The sequence below is a fragment of the Fukomys damarensis genome, unplaced genomic scaffold (genome assembly GCF_012274545.1).
Source record: "Fukomys damarensis isolate Sample0158 unplaced genomic scaffold, DMR_v1.0_HiC HiC_scaffold_16, whole genome shotgun sequence".
NCBI lineage: Eukaryota > Metazoa > Chordata > Mammalia > Rodentia > Bathyergidae > Fukomys > Fukomys damarensis.
Window position 1 is genome coordinate 88,586,987 of NW_022900928.1, and position 16,978 is coordinate 88,603,964.

General features: G+C 53.9%; 1 protein-coding gene across 2 annotated transcripts in view; it reads left to right on the forward strand.

The window, feature by feature from the left end:
• Positions 1 to 6: 6 nt before the first annotated feature.
• Positions 7 to 16,978, forward strand: part of Kcnh2 (potassium voltage-gated channel subfamily H member 2) — a 28,409-nt gene continuing 11,437 nt past the window's right edge. Inside the window, exons 1-4 of one of the 2 annotated variants that reach the window (XM_033764465.1) lie at positions 7 to 56; positions 13,423 to 13,587; positions 14,589 to 15,032; positions 15,587 to 15,798. In XM_033764465.1, the coding sequence (XP_033620356.1) occupies positions 13,485 to 13,587; positions 14,589 to 15,032; positions 15,587 to 15,798 (759 nt within the window). In that variant the 5' untranslated portion in view covers positions 7 to 56; positions 13,423 to 13,484. Of the gene's footprint in view, positions 57 to 13,422; positions 13,588 to 14,588; positions 15,033 to 15,586; positions 15,799 to 16,670; positions 16,755 to 16,978 lie in introns of those variants that run through there. The other variant, XM_010637578.2, reaches the window with a different exon arrangement.

Consider the following 16,978-nt stretch of genomic DNA (forward strand, 5'->3'; position numbering starts at 1 on the left):
GGCCCTGCTGGGGGCCGAGGAGCGCAAAGTGGAGATCTCCTTCTACCGGAAAGATGGTAGGCGGGGCCGAGGCGAAGGGCGGGGCTTTGGTGGGCGGGGCCGGAGAGGGGCGGAAACCTGGCGGCTTTCTAGGGGCGATACCCAAGACGAGGTGCGGGTGCCAGCGGGGAGGCGCCGTCAGTGTCCCGCTCTGACTCTGATGGAATGGTTTTGGGGGTGCCCACAGGACTGCTAGGCCGAGGGCCTGCCCTTCTGGTTCCTTTCTGAGCAGATGTGGCTGTACTTTGCCCAGCCTGGGGAAGGCAGGTGTGTGGGGGATAGGTCAAGTTGGCATCTGGTCACAGGGGTCACAGCTTGACCTCGGGTCACAGGGTTCTAGCTACCCTGGAGCATCTCCTCCAGGTGACTGGTCTGGGAAGATGTTATCACGGGTGGGGCATTAGGTGAGGGCTGCAGGACTCTGGCTGTCTCTTTATTGCCGCTTTTCTCTGCCGCACTTCAGCCGCACCTGGGGAGAGGTGTGTGCTCTCCTCAGGACCTCAGTTCCCTTTGTCTTCTCTGTTGAGCGCCTAGAAGCGCCACCCCCTCCTGCGCCAGGTGTTTCTGCTCAGCCACCGCCTCACAGTCCAGCTGCTCTGGGCTTCCGGAGAGCAGAGAGGGGATGGATAAACAGAGCCTGTGCGGCTGCTCCCACACTGCCCTACCCTGTTGGGGTGGTGCAGTGGGCGGGGACTTGTGGGCATGGGAGCGCAGCGAAGGCAGCTCCAGGACCTCAGCTGGACTGCCTACACCTTGCTACTCACCAGTGTGTGAGCCCAACTCAGAGCTGAGTACATAGAGCTACCTGCCAGTAGACCAGGCTCCTGCCCTCAGGGTGCTTGTCCTCTGCACGGGAAGCACACTGTGCCTCCAGGCATGTTGGAGGCTGTCTGAGGCTGTCCCGCAAAGGTCTGCATCCTCCATGGTCTGCATTTGCAGGTGCACAGTCTGTGGCATTGTGGGACAGCACTGGGCGGGAGAAGCCACTGTGGCCCTGGGAAAGAGGGTTCTCTCACAGCACATCTGGTTTGGCTGGCAAGCAGGGTGGACCTTGGGACTAGATGCAAACCCCAAGGCAGGAGATAGGTTGTACCTGCTGGACACCAGTCACTTCTCTTATCTTGTGCAATCTTCAGAACAGCCTTGAGAAATAGATACTTTTTATTTCTCTTTTTTGAATGATGAAACTGAAGTTCAGAAAAACCAAAAAAGTTTCCCCAAAGTTACATAGCTAGCAAGTGTCAGGCCTGGGAACAGAGTCAGTGTCTGACCAGAGCCATACTGGCTCTGTTCTGCTGTCTGCCATATACTGAAAATGACACTAGGCAGTTACAGGTCTATCTTTATGCTGTGCAGTGTTTTATGTGAAGTTTTATTTTAAGTTTGCAGACCACTGGAGTAATGAAAATAATAGACACATAAATTCTGGGTTCAAATCCAGTATGGGAAAATCTATAATAGTGCTCAAGTTGCTGGATTCCTGAACTGTTTCTTCTTCTGGGATATGTGCTCACAAGGGGATCCCATGAAGGTGCTGAGATGCTTATAGAGTGCCCACAATAGGGCCTAACTCTGTAAACTTTATGCCAGTCCTCTTGCTGCCAATGCTCATGCTGGCAGATTGGGCCCTTTGGCAGCAGGGGTCTGGGGTCTCTTAGGTGGAGCCAGTCCTTGCTCCCAGCCCAGCTCCTTTGGGAGAGGATAGATGTGGGACCCCCTTCTGTGGAGGAGCTATAGTGGAATCTTGGTGACCATGAGGATCACCTAATTGGGCCCACTTGAGTTCCAGATGGAGAAACTGGGAAGCAGAGGTCAGGTTACCAGTGCATTAGTGGCAGGAGTGGACCTAGCACCCAGACCCCACCCAAGTTCAAGCTTGTCACCTTCCCAGGTTACTACTCCACATGTGGCAGCGACCCAGAGAACCCTACACCAGCTGCTTTCACCTGCCTCCTTCTTTGCTCCTACATAGTTTCCATGGGGATCAGGTATCTCCTGTTGGCCAGCAGCCTGGCTTTGGCCTATGGTCCCCCACGGTCCCCTCAACCCCTCTAGGCTGAAGGTGGTACAGATTTTCTCAGTCTCTACTTTCTTTGCCTAGAGACAGTCCCTGGTGTCACTCCATGGCCTGACCTGTGCTTCCTCTGAAAGCTGGTGCACAGGCCAAGCAGAGGCAAGGAAAAGAATGCCAGTGCCACCTCCTGTTTCTATCCAGGCCTTCACCAGGGTCTCCATCTGGTGGGGAGTGGGTCCCTGGGCCACAGTCCCAGGGAGGCAGAGTGGCTGGAGAGGAGGCAGGGCCTTTGTGTTGGGAGGCGCTGCCAAGGACAGCTGTGCTGTGTCGGTGCCTCCAGCTCAGTTCTGTTCAGTCTCAGGGCCTGGAGCCAGACAGCCCCATTATGTAGTTGCTGGGTCTGCTGGGAGGTGGGGAGGCTAGACTGGGGGAGTGTGGCTGGAGAAAGAGACACAGTGTGCCCATGCCCAGGGTTCACTGGCCCCATGCTGACGCCCTTGGAAGTCAGGCTCAGGATAAAGATGGATTTGTGAGCAGAGCCCAGTCATGTGGCACTAGCAGGCTATGGTGTCCCTGGGGAGGCATCTTGGGCAGCAGGTGTTGGCTGGGAACACACCTGTGCCCCCACATTGCTGTAGCTTGGGTGGATGTGGCTTCTCTCCTAGCATATCCCAGGAGGTCTCTTCTTTCTCCCTCTTCCTTTCTATCTGCTTTATTCCCATTTCTCTATGATGCCTCCCTGAGGCTTGCTCTGCTGGCCCTACATGCCTCATCCTTTGCATCCCCACACTCAGGCCTCCCTGCCTTTGTCTCTGGCTGGCCTGCCTCATTACCTGGTCGCCTCTGTCCCTTTGGCCTTTACCTCCTTCTCCCTGCACCTGTCTCTCTCTATTCTTTCAGTATTTTACCTTTCTTCCTCTCCCTTGTGACCTGTGCCCCTCTGGGTCTCTGTCCCAAAGGCCCTATCTATCTCCCTATACCTCTGACAGTCCTGGCCATGTCTTCATGTTCCCATGTCCCTGTGTCCCTGGAGCCTGTGTGTGGGCGGATGGAGGTGCCTCTGGAGAAGAGTCTGTTGGCTTCTCCAATCCAGCTGCAGGCCAGTTGCCATGGCAACAAGGTCAGAGGCCCCCCCCCCCCGCACTGCAACAGCTGATGCTGCAGCTGGAGGAAGGTGTGGGGAGCCAGGGTCTAGGCTGCTCCCCAGTGCACTGTACCCCCAGAACCCAAGAGGTAGTCACATACTGACTGGGCTGCTATCCCCTGACTCAGACCCTGGCCTCCTAGGAGTTCAAGGAGGCTCCTGTGGTACTGGCCACGTGTTTCTGGACCTTCCACCTTCCTCCACACCCCAGGCTGTCTTTCCTGGTCCTCTTGCTCATCTACCCCACTCCTCCTTGTCCCCTTAAATCAGAGGCCCTATCCTCCTTTTCCATGTCTGAGGTCCATTCCTTTATCTCCCTCCAGCCTCTAGGGCCTGTGTGGGTCTGCAAAGTGGGAAGCCCTAAGGCTAGGAATATGGGGGTCAGAGGTTGGTGACTAGCTGTGTTTGTCCTCTTGATATGAAAAGTAGTCCTCATTGACCCTGGAGGGGCTGGGAGCTTAGATACGAAGGATCTCTTTTCCACGGGCTGAAGGGTATGGGGTGGGGGGGTCCCTCTTCCAGTGCCTCTCTCCCTCTGATCTGTGCTGGTATAGGGAAAGGTTTCTGTCCAGTTTCCATACTGGTTTGAGGCTGTCTACCCTCCCTAGGCCCTGGACCTGGAGATTGTCGGGAGGGTGACTCCATGTTGTGTCTCCGGAAGGCCGGAGAGGAGCAATGTAAATATTTGTGCAGAGCTGTCTGGGTGTAAGCAGAGTAGATGGTGGCCTTGGGGTCTGGGGATGGTGCCTGGGGGCAACAGAAGGCTGGCTTGGGGTATGAAATGGGTGGAGCTGGAGTCTCTTTTCTGCCTAGAAGTGGCTTCCTGTGTGGCATGATTTGAGAGGTTCCAAGAAACCCTTTTTACCCTTAAACATTTATCCAAGGTTGCTGAAGCACTTCCTCTCAGGCTGAGAATTGTCTTTTTCTTAAAAATCAGTTTCTCTCAGGGATACCTGCATATGGGTGGGAGCCTGAGCAGTATTTGGCAATAAGGTGAGGGGTTAGCAGAACTTCCCACCTGCCTTGCACGGGGATACCTGAGACAGACACTGGGCCCCACCATCCTCTCTTCCCCATGAAGACCTCTGCTGTGTACTGGGCTTGGCCTGCAGGAAACCTCCCTCCTGTTTGGTCACTTGTCTGTTGGCCTGTGAGCACCTAAGCAGCCAGTGGGGTCCTCCCCTAGGCCTTTCAGCTTCCCGGATCCCAGCACTGGATGAACTTGCCACATCCATCTTCCCTCTGCAGGCTGTGAGCTTCAGGAGGGGAGAGGGCAGCCTGTCGGTTTTGTTTTCTGCTATATCCATATGCCTCTGCATAGTGGGAGCTGTACACGTTTGCTGAATGAATGAGTGAGTGAATGAATGAGTGAATGAATGAATTAGGTGGGTAGTGCTGTGTGGGAGGCAAGAGACTCGGGGGCAATTTCTAGCTTGGTTACAGACTTGGTGACCTTGGGCAAATCACTTCCCATCTCTGGGCCTTGGTTTCTTGCTCTGAAAGGCCTTGGGTAGGATAATAACAATGCCAGGCTGGGAGGGCTTGTAGGGGATGGGGAGGCTGTCAGGCCAGAGGAAGTTAGGACCAAAGGGACCTGTTTTGTGAGTGAGACACTGTGGGGTGCAGGGACAGCATCTGGGGGCTCATAACTTTGTCACTTAGGGGACTGAGGAGACCAGGTGTGAGAACATAGCCTTAGAACTGCCAAAGAGAGCAAAGCTGGGTGGGGAGAGGGCAGCTGCCTGGCAGCACAGGGACACACACAGTGTTGTGATTGCACATTGTGGTTCGCAAACTGGCACCCATGCTTCTGCACAGGTGGGCCACACAGTGCTCCTGGAAGTAAGATCCCACAGTCCTTCTAAAGGAAGGAGACTGCTTGCCAAGCCTGAGGGACTTGCCCAGGTTTACTCAGCTGCTGGGGACCCTAGGAGGACTGTGATCCCCACCTCCAGAATCCCCCCAGGCATGGACTGTAACCTGCATAGGTTGCCTATATGATGGGCTCAGGGCCTCTGGAAACCTGGTTTTAGCCTCAATCCTTGTTTGCTGATGAAGATCCCAGCACCTGTCCCTGGCACTGTGTGGGCGAGGGAATTCCTCAAATAAGCACAGAGCAAAGCAGCTCGCTGTCCTGGGCTCAAGGGGCTACCAGGAAGCAGGGTGTCACCCATGTGACAGGGGAAGTGAGTGTGTCCACCCTGAGCCCTGCTCAGCACCCCTGCCTGCCTCTCGTCTTTCTCCCCAGGCTTCTGCTGGCCCAGCTCCCCAAATGATGGAAATGACAGCAAGCACTTATGTTAGTGTTTTTTCCTTTTCTTTCATTTCATTTTTTCCATTCCCTTTCGTCTCGCTCACCAGTCCTGTTACGCTCCCTATAGGCAACCATTCAAATGTACTTACTGTGAATGTGTTGCTTGCATATGTTCTTGCAAATGTGTGTTTTGTCTGGATAGATGCATATAGATTTAATTTATGTAAATGATGCTGTGCTGTTATATTGTAGCATCCCCTTTCTTACACAGATACATGTCTTTAAGCCCCGTGGGGCTGCTGCTTGATGTCTGGTCTGTGGATTACCATTGTGGGGTGTGGATCCCCTGTGAATTGCCTGCCCACTCTCTTAGGGAAGGATCCTCAGATTGTCTCCACCTCTCTGCCCCCAGGAACAATGGTGTGGTGAGCACCCTCATAAGTGCCCTACTGGTCATGTACGAAGATTTCTGTGGGGGACATGCCTGGGAGTGAATGGCTGGGTTGCAGGATATGTGGAACCTTGACTAAGTACTGCCTGATTATACACTGGGTCAGTTGCCCCAAGGCCCCTCTCTTGAATGGAGCCTGAATTTCCTATGCCCCCAGATCTCTGCCACATTTGGCCTTATCCACCTTTCTCATTTTTGCCAGTCTAATAGATGAAAATGCTATCTTGATGTTTTCATTTGCATTTCTTTGATTTCTAGTGAGTTCCAGGGTCACTTATCTTTGATAGCCTTTTCAGTTTGCTTTCCTGTGAATTATTTGTATATATGCTTTACTAATTTTTCTATTGAGGTTTGTCTTTTGTTTCTGTGGTTTTGCCTGAGTTGCTTGCATAATCTAGAGATACAAATGCATTTTCAGTATATATTCTCAGTTATTGATTCTTTGTTGAACTGAAATACTGCAAATATCTACCCCCTTTCAGTCTCCATCCAACTTATACAAGAGATTCTTTTTCCTTTCTTTCTTTTTTTTTGTAGTGCTGGGGATGAAACCTAGGGTGTGTATGTGTGTTAGGCAATCAGTTTATCACTGAGCTACATGTTCAACTTTTTTAAAAATGTTATTTTTGGGACAGAATTTTGTTAAACTGTCTAGGCTTGCCTTTAATTTGCAATCCTTGTGCTTCAGCCTCCCAGAGTGGCTGGGGTTACAAGCATACACCACACTGCATAGTTTAAAGATATTTAAATTTGAAAGAAATGAATCATTGGCTTTTAGCTTTGTTTGTACTATTTTATGGAGGAAATTATTCTCTATTCCCTGGCTGCAAAAGTCTGCCTTTTGTTCTTTTAACTTAATTGTTTCACCTTTCTCTAGTGGGTCTTGAATCTACCCTGAGCCTTGCTTAGATGTGGTGTAGAGTAGGGATCAAGTTTTATTTTTTCCATGTAATGAGCCAACTTTCCCAAGACATCCAGCCTGTTTTTTCCATTGACTCGTGTGGCCATCTTTCCTGTAGGTTAATTTCCCACATGACTATAGATCTGTCTCTGCTCATTCTGTTCCAGATATTTGTTGGTTTTTGCATCTGAACTACATTTAAAAACAACAATAAAATTGTGATGTTTAGTATGTCTCAGTATCTGGTAAGGCAAATCCTCCTTCTTTGTTCTTTTTAGAAGTTGACAGCTATTTCTGGATCTTCTTCCTTATAAACTTTAGAGAAAGTTCATTGAATTCTTGGAAAGGAAAAAAAACTCACCAAAGTCTTGACTGGAATTATATTGGTTTTGTAGATTGATTCAGAGAGAATTGATATCTGTATTATGTTTATTCCAATAGAGAGCTTCGACCCTCTCTTCATTTACCAGATCATTTCTATATTTTTTTATTGATTTAAACTTTTGTTTTATTTTCCCATTTGTGCATTCTTGGTGAGTCCATAGGTACTTTATAGTTTTTGTTGCTGTTGTAAAAGGTATTTTTTTTAAATGTTAAGATTTTAGGTATCTTATTTTTTACTGTATTTTCTAATTGTTTATTACTGCTGCAGAGAAATATTACATATTTTTTTGTGGGCCGATCTGGTAACTGTTGAATTCTCTTCTCAGCTGTAATTGTTTATCTGTGGATTTTGTCAGCTCTGTAGGGAGATGACCCTATTGTCTGCAAATAAGGCCAGTTTTCTTGCTTCTGTTTGGATTATTGTCATGTATTTCAGTGCTGTGGTGTGCAGCCTGACTTAAGGGGCTTTACAGTGGCACCTGGATTTGCTTGTGGGTCTTTCAGAATCCCAAGAGAGGGCAAGCCAGAGAAGAATTGTTGGCTTAATGATCAAGAAGCTGTGGCCTACTCAGTGACCTATGGCAGAGCTGGAATTGGGACAGGCTTTATTTATCAGGGCCTACCCAGGCTCACTGGGGTATGCTGGGATTCATCGTACAGTTTTAGAAGCTTACAAAGCACTAGAGGAGAGCAGAGACCCCCCAGCCCTTTGTAGGTGGCGGCAGCTCTGTGGGCAGGCTGTGTGTGTGGGGTCAAAATGAAGAGGTCTGAAGGGACCTGAGGCTCAGGTGTATCACAACTGGTGCAGCCCTGCTTCTGTTCCTCTTCACCCCAGCTCCAGGTGTTAGCCTCTGTTTTGGGGTAAGCTGGTGACCAGATTAATGTTACTTCCAGGAAAGACACCTGAATTCCCATGGTGCCTTTGTTTGCCATCCAGACACAGGATGGGAGACATCTCCTATGTAAGAGGTATCATTTTAGACACTTTCTCAGGGAGCATTCAGGAAAACTTGTGCAGAGGAATCCAGAGGGATGGGAGGAGTTGGATGGAAGAAGGGTGTGGGCTGTCTGGAGCAGGAGGGGCTGAAGGATGCTGAGTAGGAGGGTGCCGAGGTCAGTCTGCAGGGACCTTGCCTGGAGCTGTGGGGCAGCTTTCCCCAGGTCACTGTGACTTTGTCCCAGGGCTTCTCAGGAGGATAGCTCCAGCATATCCTAGGCCAGGGTTTGGGTACAAGTCCAGATGCCTGCTATAACGCTGCACTCTAAAGAGATCACTGGGGAGGGTCTGGCAGGAAGGGCAGTGGAGGAGTTGGTCTGGATGTGCTGCCTCTGTGACAGTTGGGGTATGGTTTGGGGTCCGCTAGCCTGCCTGGCAGAGTGTTCTCTAGGCTGCATTTCTCAGCTCCTGGACCCAGGAGCATAGGATTAGTTTCTCTCATACACATGCACACACGCTTGTACACTCATTCACTGACTGACCTGATGCTCCCCCTCCATCCCCTGGGCCTTCCTTAGGCCCCTGGCTACCCACGAGAGCGGTATTAGTGACCCGATGGCCCCCAGCCAGGAGCGGCTCCTGCTGCATCTTCCTGTCGCTGCCACCAGGCTAAATATAACCTGACACTGCACAGCCCTGGGCTGCAGCTCCCGAGACAGCCTCTGCCTGGGGGCGGACAGGGCCAACTTCGGCCCTAGCCTCTTGCCCTCAGTGTGACTTTGGGTCCCTTCTGGGCACAGCTCCTCCTGTTCAGAGGGAGGTGGCTAGGACAAGATGCTCGAGGTCACCTTCCCTGCAGGGACCTGCCACACTGCCTTGTTATGGATCTGGATGCTTCTGCAAGGCCATCTGTCTCCTCATCTGGCACCCAGCACAGAAGTGACTTGTCCCTGCTGTACCCATAGACAGTGTAAGCTCAGAGAGGTAGGTGATCTGCCCACAGCCACACAGCAGAGAGAGAGAGGGCAAGAGTCCAGGTCTTCCAACAGAGTGGCTCAGCTTCCCAGGGCTCCTCCACCATCTAGTTAGTTCTCTCTTCCTTTGTCTCATCCTGTGCAGCAGTCTGGGGCTGCATTGAACACTGGCTGGATGGAGGCTGTCTCATGGGCCACCTTTTCTCCAGGAAGTGCTTCTCTTCGTGTGTGCTCAGTAAGATTCACAGGGTGCTGAGGGAGCCATGACCCCACCTGGTTTAGGTGAGACAGCTGCGGCTCCAACCCTGGGAACCAGCAAAGGCCACTCAGGTCATCTGTAGGCCTCCTTCCCCTTCTTGCCTGGTGCTGTCGAAGCCACATTTGGCTCCTGCGTGGGGCCTGGCCTGGGCTGGCTGTGCCAGAGGGAGGAAGTCAGGTTTATGACTGACCCTGTTGGGGTTAGGATGCTGGGCAGGGATGCCTCCCCAGGTGTGAGCAAGCATCATGTGAAAGCAAACCAGGTATTGTGTTCTGATAACGGGACCTTCTGTGGGGTCCAGATGAGCTGGGTCCAACATGCCTGATGTGCCCAGGCCTGATTCTCTTGCAAGGTCCCTCCCACTGTCCCCTCTCTGATTTTCACCTGCAGTGAACTGCATGATCTCTGAGGCTTCTGAGAGAGAGTGGTTGCCTGCTGACATGTGGTTGCCAGTCCATGCCTACCCCCCTTTCTGGGTCTCCATCCCTGGAGGGCCAGGCAGGGAGGGCTTCTTACCCAAAGTTGGGTCTCTCCACCCTGGTTGGAGAAAGAGGGGTGGCAAGCTGTGCTTTGGCATCAGCCACATAGCCAGGCTGGCCCAGGGGACCTGTCCGTTGCTGAGACCTATTCATCATGTCTTCTCCTCCTTCTCAAGTTTTTGGAGCTCTCCCTTGAGCCAGCCTCCAAACCCGTTCCCCCATACTATATCATTTCAGCCCTGCAGCCCTGTAGGGTGGGTATGATTACTTGTGTCACAGATGAGTACCGTGGGAGGGTGAGTGACTGGCTCTGGGACCCTCCACAGTGATGACAGTGCATAAAGGCCACCTGACTGCACAGCCTGTGCCCCTTTCCCTCCCAGATGGGGAATCCTGCATCCATCCTGTTGACCCCCTCCGGCTGCCTTGGCTGCCCCCTCCTTCCCCAGGTTCCTGCTGCTGGGGAGTGTGGGCTGTGCCTGCCACAGAGTGGCTTTCAGTGGAACTGCAGCCTCGCCAGGCCCCTGGCTGCCTGGCCCTTCCTGAGGCTGCCTCTGACCTGCCCTGGGTGAGCTGGGCTGCTGGCAGGAGCCAGGGAGAGTGGGAGGGAGAGGGGTGCAGGTGCTGGGCTGGGGTCTGGACAGGGTGGGAGCTGGGGTACATTGGCACTCAGACAGTTGGTATGCGCCTAGCCAGCTGGGCTCCCTATTGCGGGCTCGGCCACTGCTCTCAGCATTTCTTCGCTGCCACACAGTTACTCGCCTAGGATGCCCACAGGTGTTCTTTGCTCTGGCTGATGCCCTGCTCCACACTCCTGGGCCTCTGGCTGACCTTCTCCTGCCCCCAGGGACTTCCACTTCCCATGCTCCCGATCAGTGATGGGGAGGGGTCTGGCTGGCAGGCCTGGCAGAGAAGCTGGGGTGGGTGGTGCAGTAGCTTACAAAGGTCACTAGATAGGTGAGACAGTGCTGCAGGGCTGGAGCCTACTGGGTCCCCACTTTCTTTCCTTCCATCAATCCCCCACCAAATCTCTGTCTGCTTCAGCTATCAGCCAGGTCTGGGGGAGGTCACATTTTTGGAAAAACCAGGCCTTTGACAGGATTATGTGAAAGGAAACATTTCTTGTATGTCAACAAAGGGAGGGAACTGGGGTACCTGTGTGTGAGTGTGTTGGGGTGTGGGGAGAAGGTTGTGCTTTGAGAGAGGTTTATCCTGGAGTTTTTGCACTGGGAGAGTTTTTTGTTTTGTTTTGCTTTTTTTGAGATGCCAGAGTTCTGGGGTTGAAATCTGAGATGCCGGGGTCTTTGGCTGAGTGGGCTTCAGAATGCAGAGCTGGCTTCTCTTGCTGGACTAAAGTGGGCATAGGGTGCCAAGGACTGAAAGTCACTGCGTGTTGGGGGCAGAGTCCCCATCTGAAAGGGCTGGGTTCCCCTTGGTTCCAGACTGGAGGCCTCTCCTAGACAGTTTCCTGGTGGGGGGGACTGCTTGTCAGGGTTTGGCTTGCTGGGGTCCTGGGGTGAGCACTGGGGTCTCTGGAACTGAGGTTTCCTGGTCTCTGGCCTCTCATTAGTCTGGAGGAGTCCAGTCCCTGCTCAGGCCGCTGCTGGCCATCACCATATTAGGGCATAAACTCCAGACGGCTGTCTGGGTGCCAGATGGGCTCCAGCTGGGTCCAGCCCCCTGTTGCTCCAGCACCACAGCCGTGTGTCAGAGGCCGGGGGTCAGGGGACAAGAGCAGCTGCTGGAGGGAGACCCAGGCAGTACCCCTGAGCTCAGGTCTTATGCAGAGCCCTGAGGGCCTGGGATGTGGTGAGTGGCAGGGCTGTGGGGTGGGCAGAGTTCCTGACCAGCTCATCCCAGGTCCAGCCCTCACCTTGGTGTCACCTGTTAGGTTGCTAGTCTGTTCTACTCTCAGCTCTATCTTTCAGGAGCCTACCCAGAACATGGCCAGCATCTCCTGGGAGCCAGGCCTATGTGCCCCCCAGGCCTGTGATATTGCCCCCCATGTCCTCTGGCTGGCAGGTATCAGGCATTGCCCCCAGTCCCAGGGGCTCCAGCTCTCCCCTGACTCACATCTCCACAGTCAACCATCTGTGGTCTGCAACAGGGCTGGGGTGATGAGGTTCAGAGGGGAGAGAGGTAAGCAGAAAGGACTACATGGGACTGCACAACTTCTGACCCCCACTTTGGCCACTGTGGGTCCCCATTATATAGGCTGGTTCCCATTATTCCAGGTGCAAGGCCCTGCAGAGGGAACATGGAGATTGAGAGGTACAGAAGGCAGAAGGGCAGAGGGGGAGAAAAAAATAAGAAAACACCCCCAAAGATAGGAGAAGAGGAAACATGCCTGGGTCCCATGGAGGAGGAGCAGGATCTCTTTCTGCCCTCCTGATTCACCAAGGGTGACTTCCTGTGGGCAGGGCTCTGAGCTGGGCCTTGGATGGACTGAGCTTGACCTGAAATAGCCTCTTTTAGAAATTAGCTTGGGTGGGGGGTGTTTGACAAGGAGCTGAGGAGAGCCAGCGAGCTGATCTGGCCTGGTAGGAGGGCTCTGGGGGACAGAGAGAGACTGGGAGGGAGAAAATCAAGGACAGAGAAGAAGACAAGAAGAGCCAGATGAAAGATCTAGAAGCAGGACTTCAGTGAAGGATCAGTTTTCTTTATATCTACTATGTCACAGACCTTTGCTTCTATGAAATGCAATTGCATGCGTGGCTGCTGTGGCAATGCCAAGTTGCTGTAAGGTTTCAAAACTCTTTCTTTCAACTTTTGTACTTATCTTATTGGGACCAACACCATGGCGGAGAACAAATCTTCAGAGAACAGAGGCAGATACGGATAGCCATGGCCAGGCGATAGTGCTCAGGACATGCCAGGCCTTGCCCCAAGTGCTTAGCATGTGTTCGTTTATTTAATCTTTTCGGTTCCTGGGAAATGAATTATTTTAATTCCCATTTTGTAGGTGAGGAAAATGAGGTGCGAGGTGTTAAATAAGTTAGAAGCAACACATACATCAATAAACAGTAGAGGAGAGATCTGAGCCCAGAGATTCAGGGCCTGTGGAGCCTGTGGGTTTTTCTTTTCTTTCTTTCTTTCTTTTTTTGAGATGAGGTCTCACTATGTAGTTCAGGCTGGTCTTGAACTCACTGTGGAGCCCAGGCTGGCCTGCAACTTGTGGCAGTTCTCCTGCCTCAGCCTCCTGTATGCTGGGATTACAGCTATAGGCTTGAACATGGGGCTATACTACTTTGAATGAGGGAAAAACAAAGGACTGGGAAACAGATGAGAACACAAAGAAAGAAGGATCATAAGCCAGTGAGAGGACAGCACATAGGGAAAGAGGGCTAGAAAAATGGGGCAGGCAGAGAGAGGAAGGCAGGTGACAGTCTGGAGCAGAGTAAGGGACAGGACGTAGACTGGCAAGCATGTGGCCGGGGGTGGGGTCAGGTGGGGAATTGTGGTGGGGGTTCAGAGGGGAGGCAGAAGTGACTGGGCCCTTTTGGGCTTGGGGCTCTATCCAGGCCAGTTGTGTAGCCTGCACCCTGGGGGCACTGATGCCATCATGGCTGTGTCCTCCTCACTGCAGGGAGCTGCTTCCTATGTCTGGTGGATGTGGTGCCCGTGAAAAACGAGGATGGAGCTGTCATCATGTTCATCCTCAACTTTGAGGTGGTGATGGAGAAGGACTTAGTGGGGTCCCCGGCTCAAGACACCAATCACCGGGGCCCCCCCACCAGCTGGCTGGTACCTGGTAAGTGCAGCTGCCAGGGATGGGCAGACGGGTGGAGGAATAGGGCCCAGAATCAGAAATCCTTGGGGCAGGGAGCCTGCCCAGTCCTCCTGAGGAGTGCTCCTTCAGCCTTTCTTAAGCAGCCTAATGGCTCTGGCCCCTGGGTAGCAGCAGCTTTCTCTGCTTGTTGGAAAGCTCTGTCTTGTGATCTCAGACACCACCCCCACCACCAATGGAGCTCTTGCCCTCTGGTCCCTGATCCTCACCTGGCCAAGTCCCCAGAGTGGCCTTGGCTAGTGGAGAAGAGGATGTTTGGGAGGCTCCCTCTGGCCTCACCTCTTCTTGACCCAAGGGCTCAGAACTCCCCCCATGGCTTCTATGGTTTAATTTTCCCAGGACAAAAGCATTCACCCCTTGGTTTCTCAAGCTCTGAAATGATGTTAATGACACTGGTCTTATGGATGCCAGCTGCCAGGTGTCAGGGAATGGGAGTGAGCCAGGAGCATCATTCCCCCTCAGGCGCAGGCCCAGCACTGATTGTGTGACCTCAGCAGGTCACCAAGGCATCTGGGCTCCCTCTTGTCTAAAATGGAGATGATAGGTCAGGTGTGGTGGCACACACCTGTGATCTCAGCACTTGGGAGGCTGAGGCAGGAAGATTACTATGAGTTTGAGGCCAGCCCTCATTCCATAGTGAGTTCGAGGTGAGCCCGAACTACATAGTGAGACCTAGTCTCAAAAAACAAAAACAAATTTAAAAACAAAGTGGAGATGGTGGTACCCAGCATTGCAGTTGTGGGAATCAGGGAGGACTTATGGAGCCTGCCTGAAGTTTGGCTGAAACTGGGACTTGATTAGGATTAGGCTTCAGTAAGATGGCCTGGTCTCTGGGAACTGAGTTCTGTGCATGGGATTGAGGCTGGCCCTGTCATGGTCCCCGGCTCCCCTTGGCCAGGACTCCAGCTCTTGTGCTCTCTGGGGCAGCTGCAGTCCTCACACCACTGGGGTCCCTCTTCCCACAGGCCGTGCCAAGACCTTCCGGCTGAAGCTGCCTGCGCTGTTGGCCTTGACTGCCAGGGAGTCGTCATCGGTGCGGCCGGGAGGCACAGGTGGCACGGGTGCCCCAGGGGCTGTGGTGGTGGACGTGGACCTGACGCCTGCGGCACCCAGCAGTGAGTCGCTGGCCCTGGACGAGGTTTCAGCCTTGGACAACCATGTGGCGGGGCTGGCTGAGGAGCGGCGTGCGCTGGTGGCCCCAGGCTCGCCGCCCACCAGTGTGCCAGGACCTCCACACACCTCGCCCAGGGCACACAGCCTCAACCCTGACGCCTCGGGCTCCAGTTGCAGCCTGGCCCGGACACGCTCCAGGGAGAGCTGCGCCAGCGTGCGACGGGCCTCTTCAGCTGATGACATCGAGGCCATGCGTGCTGGGGTACTGCCCCCACCACCACGCCATGCTAGCACTGGTGAGGGCCCATGCCCAGCCAACTGCCTTGCCCTGGCCCCACCAGACTTGCCTGGTACCAGGTTCTTGCCCTCCTCCCCTCCCCCATGTCCTTGGGGCCTGGGAGCCTGGGAGGTGGAAATCCTATTAAGCACTTATTTAATCTCATTAAGTGGCCTTTTACTCTATTAAATGTCCATTCATCCCATTACATTCTTCCACTCACAGAGCTCTTGCTGGCTCATGGAGCCAGCCAGCTGTCTTAGGACGTTCTGGAGCAGGGGGACGACCATGGGGACTGGGAAGGGGAAGAGAGGCCAATGGGGCTCCTGACACCACCCGGCCTCTGCAGCCACAGTGCCCACTGAACAGGCACACATCTCCTAGGTGCACTGTGCCCTGCTTCCATAAAATGAGGAGGGGTTGGTTCTTGCTGGTTTCTATGACTGCAGGTCTCCTGAGCTGACCATGCTGGCTAGCCAGGGCCCAGGCTCCACCCTAGCTTCGTAATGAGGGTCTGGTTACCCTCTGACCCCTGTCCTGCCCACCTGACCCCACTTTGTCTCTCCACCCCAGGGGCCATGCACCCCCTACGCAGCGGCCTGCTAAACTCCACCTCAGACTCAGACCTCGTGCGCTACCGCACCATTAGCAAGATCCCTCAAATCACCCTCAATTTTGTGGACCTCAAGGGTGACCCCTTCTTGGCCTCACCCACCAGTGATCGGGAGATCATAGCACCCAAGATAAAGGAGCGGACCCACAATGTCACTGAGAAGGTCACCCAGGTAGGTGCCCAGTTGCCTGGCTCCTCCTCACTTCGGGGAGCTTCTAGGGGAAGGAGGGGGAGCAGGCTATGGTCAGGGGTGGGGGTGGGGGCCTAGTCGTGAGGACCTGCTGGTGGTGGTGGGGAGATGAGGTCTTGGTGAGTGGGAGATTGGAGGGGAGGTGGCCTGGGGTAGGCAGACACAGATAGGCTGATGGGGTGTGTGGCTGGAACATACAGTATAAGGACGGGACACTTGAGGTTGGGGACATGAGGGAGCCAGGGTGGGTGGGAGAAGCCAACAGGAGGAGGCTTCCAACTGGAAGGGGCCTCAGAGGTCAAGGTCAGGAGGGCCCTGATTCTGCCGGGCTGAGGTAAGGCAGATGGTGGCTGGCCACATGAGGGGACCCTGGAGGTACCTGCCTTGTCCCAACAGCACAAGAGAGCAGTTTCCTTCCCTTATGGGGTGGGGTGGGGCTGTGGGTGTAAAAATTTGGAGGGATCAAGTCCCTGAATCCCAGGCCAGAGAAAACTACCAGCCTCAGGGCATTGGCTAATGTGACCCATTGTGGGGGCCAGCCTGGCTGCTCCTGGAAGCAGGGTGGTCCTGGGCCAGTCCTGGAGGGCCAGGAGTAGAGTCCCTGCAGCGAGTGAGAGAGGAGCCCAGGATGCAGGGGACCCTGTCCCCAGCTGCCCCTTCTGTCCTTGGGCACAGCGGCTGCCTGGTTGGCCTATGTGAGGGACCTGCCCTGCTCTAGCCTCCTTGGCCAGTGTCCTAGACCTGTTCCTGCTGCCTCTTGACGCTCTGGGTCCTTGCCAGGTCTCCATCCCCTTGGCCTTGACATTAGAACATCCCCCCATCATCCTGGGCCCTTATCTGGAAGCCTCCCCCTCTTCCTACTGGTTCCTGGTCTCTGTCCCCACCTGGGTCCCTGGCATGTCCCTTGTTCCTGTGACAGTGGCATGTGCCTGCGTGTTGTGAGTTGTGTGTTTGCATCTTTATGTGTCTGTGTACGGTGCCCTGCCCGTCACTGGGCATCTCTCCATCTCTGGGTGTCTCTGTCTGACTCTGGCTGGCTCAGCACAGGCCTGGCGGGGCGGGGGTGCAGGGGAGACCATTAATCTGTGGTGACAGTCCAGGCTGCTGGGTGGAGGGGGAGGGGCACAGGCTGCAGGAGCGGCTGCTGCAGGAGCTGGGAGCT